Source organism: Protomyctophum parallelum (genome assembly GCF_964188405.1).
Source record: "Protomyctophum parallelum genome assembly, chromosome: 16".
NCBI classification, from domain to species: Eukaryota; Metazoa; Chordata; class Actinopteri; order Myctophiformes; family Myctophidae; genus Protomyctophum; species Protomyctophum parallelum.
Window position 1 is genome coordinate 7,165,839 of NC_139711.1, and position 9,245 is coordinate 7,175,083.

Below are 9,245 nucleotides of genomic sequence, written 5' to 3' on the forward strand. Positions count from 1 at the left end.
CATTACAAGAACATACTGCATCTGCCAAAATGGGCAACACCAGCTGTTGAACCTTGGAGTTCACTTATCTTTTCAGCATGAGGAAACTGTCCACTTTCCACTGTAATTTATTTAATTTGATCATCGTTGACGATCTAGTGATTGAAATGAGGATAGGTTTCCACAAGTCTATGACAGACTTTTACATGACGGTTTTCTGTCATTACTTTGACTAAGCACTGGTAAGAGTATAAGTAGGTCAACATAGTATGTCTGTTCTTTAAAATAACACTGCCCTCTAGTGGCTATCTAGGGTAACTGTCCAAGCTGTGGTAATATTCACACATGAGCTCAAATCAATGGCTTTGGCCAAATGGGTTAAACAGATTAACTTTATTTCCACTGTTCAGAATTGTTTACTGTCATCTCTGACTGACTTTACAATTTGTAAAGAAAACATTGGGGAGAAGAAAAAGGAAAAGCTATCAATGTAATTCAAAGTAATACAAATATTGGCTTATGCACAACATACCACCCCCCCCAATTGAAAATCATAGAAAAACCCTTTTCAAATATTGTATCAAATGGGGCAATTTAAACTTCAAAAGAAAACCGTAACTAGTACTACTTTTATCAAAATTAAGAAAATAATAATGAAGACAGCTGTAAGTACATAGAGGGGAGACTTCAGCCATACATTCAGCTCTGCAGAGATGTCAAAGGAGCACTTTCAACCATATCTTCGTATAATTGGACACCCTCACTAATGTTCATTATAAGATTGTACCATTTCTGTCTACTTGCTTTGTGTTTGAGGTGGGCTGTACAGTTCAGAATCCTTGCCCTAATGACATTATCACTTTCCTCCTATGACATCAGTGGTTATTTCAAACATTATTGATGCAAGTACAATTTCAGTGTGCTAACCTTCCAGGAAGAGGAAGGCCCTATATCCCCAACATCATTGAAGTAGGGTTTCAGAACTGTCCACAGCCCACATCTGAAACAAAGAACCAATAGACAGAAATGGTGCCATCTTATGAGCATTGAGGACCAATTATCTGAAGAGACAGTTGAAAATGGTTGAAGTCCTCCTTTAATTTATCCTGTTTTACGCTGAGAACAGCTGATCTACAATGTCACAATGCATGCAGCATCACATCCATTGTGATTTCACAAGATATGAAAAATCAAATGTCCCATTTGGTTCATTTTACACATACAATTGTCATTCGACCTGAATCTATATTTTTAACCACTTTAAAGCTGCTGCTTTAAAAAATAGCAGATCAGCAGATATTTTATGAATAAAGAAAATAGGGCTTAAGTGGTTCATTGACATGGGTTTTGGGATGTTTAAAAAAAAAGAGAATGGGACATGGGGTGGGGTTATAGACTGTGTATACTACTAATATACTGGCTTAATACCATTGCAACATCTGTGTGGTATACAGGTCATTTAAAGGCCCTGAAATCTACATAGAAATGCACCTGTCGCATCATGGCATAGGCTACACAAGATATGCCATAAATGACATCTAGCACCAGTCAAGTGTGTTTTAAATTATACACGGTTATATGCTGACATCCACATGGCTACAGTGAAATGGGTTAACAGGCTTAACAGCAGGGATGCATTCCTGGAGGAAATGTTCTGATAAAAACAAATACATCAAACCAACTTCTGCAGTTATGAACAAGTAATTAAATACAAACTTAGGCTAACACAAAACAAAGTCTAAGTAAAAAGGGGAAAAACAAAGATCAAAGTCCATGTGATGCTACCAAGTGTGTTCAATATTGGCAGTCGAAATTACCTAAGGGTAGTTCTGATATACAGTATAGTTTGCAATTAACTAAGTGTAAAATATATCCTCTGGAATAAAGAATACAAAAGGGCTGTAATTCCGATCATTTGATTCCTCTTGTACAGAGTTGATAATTTGCCCTGAGAGCTAATTGTTGCATGATCATATACATTTTTTGAGATGAGGATTCAACTTTAATGACAACGGGAGACATTGCCATATGTTATTAGTCTCACCACACTTTCAAGCACATATCTTTTCAATTTCAGATTCACAATCGACGACCAGAAGCTATAAGTGACAAATTGTTGGGAAGTGAAGCTGACGTGGTCGCCTCGTACGCCATTGTCTTTTAGCGGCAGGTTTTGTGACAATAGGCAGATCTCGCAAGCGTATCTACACTTAAATACAAAGCGCCCTAAACCTAACTGCCATGCAATCTGTAGTGTTCCTTTGGTTATATAAAAAAAAATCTACATGCATCACATCCTTTACAAAAATAAAAGTATAGAAAATTACCGTTAAAAATTATCTGAAATTGTTTTCTCCAATGTAAAAAAGAAAAAAAAAAAACATTTTGCTTCTTGATTAGTAATATACTCATATGTATTATTTCATTTATTACCTCCATCTAAACTGTATATTAAAACTATAGTCAAATATATTCTTTTTTAAACTCGCACATTGTAATAATTTCTTGAAAAGGTCTGTTAGTATTTGTATAACAAAGTGTAATGTGAGTTTAATCTCACATGAAGCCCCAGTGTCCCTGATTCAAAGGGATATACGACAATATTACCAGGAAAACATTACATAGCAAAACCCTTCAAGAAGTGATCTCTAAAATATCCTTCAAAGATTTCATTTAGTTCTCCCGATAACATCTGCATAGCGTGTTTATGTAAAATGTGTACATAACGTTATTTAAATTATCTGCTGAAATGATACAACCTAACATGGAGGCCTGTGGTCTCCTAATTTCGGTTACCATGTGTATCACATGACAGGAAAAGCTAAGTGCTTTGAAAATGTACAGGCTCCGCAGGAGGGGGACAAAAGAAATATGAATCAGGTAGTCCATTCAGCAGAGGAGACATTCTGCTGTCTAAGACAATATAACACTTAACCAACTTGAATGCCCCCTTGTATGAATTCACAAATCACATTTCTTCATTTTGTTAGTTTTAACTGCACACCAGGGATTAAAATCTCCCTCCAAGTGATATTCTTTCTAGCTATCATGTAAGAACACTGGGTTGAAGTCACCAATGCCAAACTGCAAATACATAACCTCTTACTGTTAACTCACCAAATTTCATTGAAAACAACAATCAGCTTTTTTCTCATCTCTCTCTTAAATGAGAAAGAAGCAGAATCATACATTATCGTACCACCATGTGACCATTTAGCAGTACACATGGTCAAACTGTGTAGCCAGTCTCATTGTGCATCTGAATCCCCAGTTTCATCCATGAAATCTTCCAACCGGCGCCACAGGGCCACAAGCGGACACCTCAGATTTGACAGTTGCGTCGTCTCCTACATTCCTACTGAGGAAAGCACAGTAGAGCGGAGCGTTGCATTCTTGACGTGGATGTCCACACAGCATACTGAAGGTCTGGCATTTCATGCTAGCAAAGAGTTCACAAAGCTACAGTTCTATGGAAAACTGGCCATTTCACCAAAAACTCACACTGTTCTTCCGACCCGCACCAAGTCATCAATACCAAGCCATGGAGGTTATGGGTACCACATCCACCCTAAAGCTATTTCAGGTGTCGTATAAATGGGATTTAAATTCTGAGCAGATGGGAGCTGTTAGTTGTGATTTGTCTTTTCACTCTGAAACCTTTTGTGTCACACATCTCTCAAAAATATCGGTTAGGATTGAAGAAGGAAAAAAAAGAAGCCTAGCAGCCAAACTACATTAAGTGTTAAAATGTGAGGAAAAAGTTTTGCATAGTAACCAAAACCCTCTTCCTGTCCTCGGCACATCTTGACACATGAGGTCCGGTTTTGTCTTTGAGTCCTAAACAGAGTGTTATATTTTCTTTGTTGTATATATTCATGAGGTTAGCTTGATCGGGGGATCACCACCTGCAAGACAACATGATAAAGCATTGTTATAATTCATAGTAATTAATAGCTGGAGGTTCACGGTCAACATGGTGTATTTGGAAATGTTTTAACCAATTTTGAACTAGGAGGTAGCTTAGGGTGTCACACTGTCTGCCTGTTATGAAGAAATGGTGCTGTCTAAAGCTTACTTCAGCTAATGTTATATTTGCATTTCTCAAAGAAGTTAAAACTATTCTGAACTTTTTAAAACTTTTGTAATATATATATTTTTAAGCTCCGCTCCAGACCAGTGCCTTTTAATGGTGGCCTTTAAGTCATTTCTCATACATTTTAATGTAAAAGTCAGTGCTTATTGTTTACATTTTTAAAGAGAAATGAAATTTTGAGCAGTTGAGGCGAATAACAGTCCAAGTCCATAATTAATTCTGACCCCTCCCCGAAAAGGCCTATCTGTTTTGACCCCATATTTATACATTATGGAAAATGAGTGTGGACTTATTACTGTTACTCGTCTCAACTGCTGTTATTTTACTAATCACTGCATAAATATTAGTCTTGAACTTCGGTATGGAAGATGTATTTCCATTAGGCAAGTGGGTAGAACAAGTTTCCATATTATGAGTCCAGGGTGCTATGTTCACTGCTCGGAACTTGTGCTGGGCAGTGTTGTTTGATATAGTGCCCTGTCCATTTAGAAGATTATCAACTTTCCGGGTTAACAGCGTGTGATTCTTTTCTGGTTCATTACCTGGCTAGCATTGTGTGGTTCATTGAGAATTGACATGGCTAGCATTGTGTGGTCCATTGTGAATTTACCTGGCTAGCGTTCATTGAGAATTTAGCTGGGAACCCAGTTGTGGGTGGAGCTCTGCGTGGTGGCTGGCCCCGCGTACCCCTGACCTCCAGGAAGTATGGGGTCAAAGTTGAAATCAATGCCATCTCCATCCATGAGGTCACTGTTGATGATGTAGTCCACGTCACAATCCAAGTTCTCTGTGAACATCTCTATGTCCAAGTCTGTGGGCAGTCGGTCCTGACTGGGCAGGAAGCAGGCTGGCGTTCCAAACTGGCCCATGCCTTGCAGATTCCCACTGATGGCCCCTCCATGATGGGGACCCATAACTGGTAACTGGGCATGCTGGGCTTTGAGAGCGGAGAGTTGGGAGGGGTCCTGGGCCATACCTGGTAGGATCATCCCCAGCCCCATCTGAGAAGGGTGCTGGTGGGGGTGTTGATGGTGGTGTAGATGGTGTTGTTGGGACTGCAGCTGAGACTGGAGCACCAGGGGTGCCACTGTGTTGGGCTCCAGTCCTTTACCCAACAGCAGCTGATTGGGTTTGGGCCTTCCACCCACCATGGCACCGCCAAGTCCCATCATAAGAGGGTCCACCTGGGTCATCAAGACATCAGTGGGTGGAGGAGAGTCTGAGGTCAGCAGAGCCTCCAGGCTAGAGGGAACATGGCCGCCATAGTGGCCACTCCCACGAGAGCCAGGGCTAGGCAGGGGGTTGAACAGGGAGTTGCCAAAGTTTAATGGCTTGGAGCTATTGGCTCCACATGGCGAGGTGGACAATTGTCCCCCGGTCTGTGTGGAGGTCTGCGGGAGGTTGGATGGTTGCAGTGGACGGAAAGTGGGGAAACTAGAGCCTCGAGGCAGCAGGGTGGAGGCAGAGGGCAATGGAGTAGGTGGGGCTGGGGGAGCAGTGCTGGGGCTAGCCCCACCCTGCTGGCCGGTCATCAGCGTCAGGTTATCAATCAGGTCGAGTTCCTCCATGAGGGTCTCTGCGAAGGTGGGAGGCAGGCTGCCGGCGGAGTAGCTCCCCAGCAGGCCTTCCTCGGGCAGATCGTCCTCCTCTTCCTGCCCGGGACCGATGGGCGACAGGCGGCCGCTCAGCGTGCTAGCGTTGGAGCCGGTGCGTGACCGGAAGCTAGTCCACATGTCAGGGTCATCGAGGCTGCCACGAGACGAAGGACTACTGCTGTTGACTCCCCATTTGGGGAATTGCTGGGAGGAGTTGGGGCTGTCCGCTCCACCTGAGCCGGTACCACCGTCCCCCTGCTGCGATCCACTGGCCCCTGCCAGGCCTGCGGCTACAGCCTGTTTTTTGGTCTGTTTGGCTCTCATGCGGCTCTTCAGGAGCTTGCTGCTGTTGTCCATAGAGGCTGCGCGGCGACGGGGGGCCTTCCCCGTCTTTCCCCCTTCAGGGTTCAGCATCCACCAGGAGCTCTTCCCTGTTGACTCATTATGAACCCTCAAGAACTTATTGTGGAGTGATAAATTGTGGCGGATTGAATTCTGAGAAGGAGAAAGAAAGAGAAGGGGGGGAAGGGTCATTACAAAGGAAGCCATGCATGCATGTGCAGCTAAATGTATACTAATCCGTTTTGTTATTTTACTTAGCAGCTGGTTTATTAACAATTCAAAACCTGAAACTCAAAGAATGCTGCAGGAGTTATACAAAGTATTATGTCTATAAACTGTGCTTAGTGTGCTGGTCTGGTGTTGTGCTTTTGTTTTTAAGATTTGTTTTGGGGCTTTTCTGCCTTTATTTGGATAGTAGTAGTGGAGAGTGACCGGAAACGGATAGACAGGTAGTGACACGCAGCAAAGGTTGCCGGGCTCGGGAATCGAACCTGCGACACACTGTCAGGCTGCTTTAGAGCCTATTATATGGTTGAGTCTTAACCGCTACTAGGCCATCGGCGCCCGGTGTTGTGCTTTTGACACTTGCAATGTAAATGTATGTTTTCTCATGCTAATAAAGCTCCTTTGAATTGAAATAAATATGTTTGATGATATACATTTTCCATTTTTCTGTCTTGAGACTACTACAGTCTGGAAAAAGGATTTTGTCAAGACCTCAATCAGTAAAACTTTATTATTTATTGATTCATTATTTTATATTACCTTCCACCCTGCCGAGCTGTTGCTGTCCCCTTTGTCTTTGAAGTAAGGCACAGTTTTCACCATCCAGTCGTATATCTGTGCCAGGGTGAGCCGCTTCTCGGGGGAGCCATCAATGGCCTGGCTGATGAGGTCAGCGTACGACTGATTGCCCCAAGCGTTGCGTCTGGAAGAGCCCTTCCGAGGCACTGCGGCTCCAGCAACGCCTCCTCCCTCGGACACAGTGACTTTCTCAGGCTCAGACGTGATTGGCTGGATATCCTGCTTGTCTTCGTCGGCAGGTGGGGTCCCAGCTGCAGACTCTGGGCCCTCCGGTTTGACAGCTGAGATGTCAGGTCTCGGCAGCGGCCACGTGCATGACCTGGGTCGGCTCTGAGGCTCAAAATCTGGGTCTATTGGGGGCATCGATGAGTCCGCCATAGTGAAAGGTTTGTTGGGTCACTATAACCCACTGAGATGACGTAGTTGTGCTACCAACGCACCCCAAGTCCACAACGCTGACCAGAGAGGTATTGATCAAAACATTAAAAGCTGAACAAATAAATAAGTTTGATTCTAGTCATAAAAAAAAATATTGCGAGTTTATATTTTCTGACACAATATGTTTTCTCCACTAGGGGGGTGAATAATAGGTCTAGAAAAAGACAATAATCTGAATACACCAACAGCTTCAGTTAATCCTGAGATTGGAGATTAGGGGAACCTAAATAATCTCCTTAATAGTAACTATCATAAACCTTCCGATTTAGATAAAGGAGGGCGTGGAAGGGAATTCCTTTGTTTGAATAATAACAAAAGGAACGTGGTGGGAATTAATCGTAATACACTTGGGTATAATATATATATATATATATATATATATATATATAGTAATAAAAAATGACAGAAATGTACTGTAAAATTACATATTTTTTAACTAATGGCATGCGCTTCAATTATTTAACAAATCTGTTGACTGGGGTAGTCGAAAATAGTCTATTTTAAATCAGTTAAAAATCTATTCTTTGTACCATTCTCGTCAAATATATTAGCTCGTGCCACTTTCTGTCATTTACAAGCGTACGTGCTTTTTTTTTTTTTGTCTAAACCTGTGAGGGCAAATAAGGATTAAATCCAGCCGCCACAGTGGGTCACTGTTACAAAAGAGCTTCTTAACGGAGCCGCTCAGTCTCCACTTGTAAACAACGTGATGTCTGTTTAGTTCCTCCACATGGTGCAGAAACTACAGTAAACCTCTGCTTTAAATCATACCAATCTGACAATCAACCTAAAACAAACACCCAAAACCAATCAGACACTTGATTATCTGAGCAAATTTTTGAACACCGGGAGATTTTTTTTATAAAACTGTCCGTGTTTTCGCCTAATTGTACACGAACTTACTTTGTGAGCGTAAAAGTCTCAGTCAAACACAAACCAATGAGGACTTATTAGCCAACTGTCTGGTGGCTCTTAATACACGCAATAAAAGTTAAACAAACGAATCTATAAGGAGCCTTCTGGTTAAGTTAACGTTAAATAATAACCATAATAAATAATAATAAAGACAATAAGGGGATAAAGACAAATGTCAAGCTACGTGTGTGTGTGGGGATGGAAAAAAACAAAACCAAAGTAAAAGCGGGTTGTTTTTTGTGTCGTTCAGGTCTGGACGTTCAGCCACATTGTGGGCAGGCGCGTGTCACCGAGGAGGACTGCCATGTTTCTCTCTCTCCTCTGTTCAACACGATGCTGCTCGGGACGGACGGACGGACAAGAGAAAGCCCTCAACCTGACCGGGGAGGTCGGGCGGGCCAGGCCCCGGTCTCACCGTCACGCACAGGGCGTTCGAGACGAACTTCTCAAAGTTTAAACCGTCCAGACTCCAGAGAGCGTCTCCGTCCGTCGGCACCCGATGCAACAACTCACCGCCGCCACGATAGTAGCCGCCTAGCTAGCAGCTCCCCACGGCTACTTCACAGTTTGAAATCCTCGGGAAGAAAAAAAAAAGTCCACAAAAGCAGAACTCCGCTCGGGTACTTTGTGATTCCGTTTCAGTTTACCGGAGAGTTTTGTTCGACTTCTGCCCGTTAAACACGTCCGAACATCCACTTGTGTTGTATCTTTTTTTGTTTTGTTTTTGTTTGGGTTTTTTTCCCCCTCCGTGAGTGTGTATGTGTGTGTTTTGACTCGAGGCGAAGACTCCCTTCTGACGTCTGTTTACCACTGTCAGACGACGCATTCTGCGCATGCGCGCAGAGGGGGTATGCCGGGAATTGGAGTCAGTCATGTGACAGCAGTTGGGACGTAAACAAGGAGGGAACCAACCCCAGTTTACCTGAGCGATAAGACGTTATGTAACGTGTACACCTGTTAATATACAAAGCTAATAATGACCAATGACCCATATAGCTAGCCGAATGCGAACGGTGGGAAAAAAGGCAATACAAAAATAGGCTGACGTTGCCTTCAAATCTAGGAAAAGTAAAAGTATA

The 9,245-nt window shown here is 42.7% G+C and overlaps 1 protein-coding gene across 1 annotated transcript; it reads right to left on the minus strand.

The window, feature by feature from the left end:
- Nucleotides 1-455: 455 nt before the first annotated feature.
- foxo4 (forkhead box O4) lies at nucleotides 456-8,958 on the minus strand. The gene is made up of 3 exons (XM_083785865.1): nucleotides 6,775-8,958; nucleotides 4,683-6,162; nucleotides 456-3,884 (listed from the first exon to the last, which is right to left on the minus strand). The coding sequence occupies exons 1-2, from the start codon at nucleotides 7,189-7,191 to the stop codon at nucleotides 4,705-4,707; spliced, it is 1,875 nt and encodes a 624-aa protein (XP_083641991.1). The 5' UTR covers nucleotides 7,192-8,958; the 3' UTR covers nucleotides 456-3,884; nucleotides 4,683-4,704.
- Nucleotides 8,959-9,245: the final 287 nt, after the last annotated feature.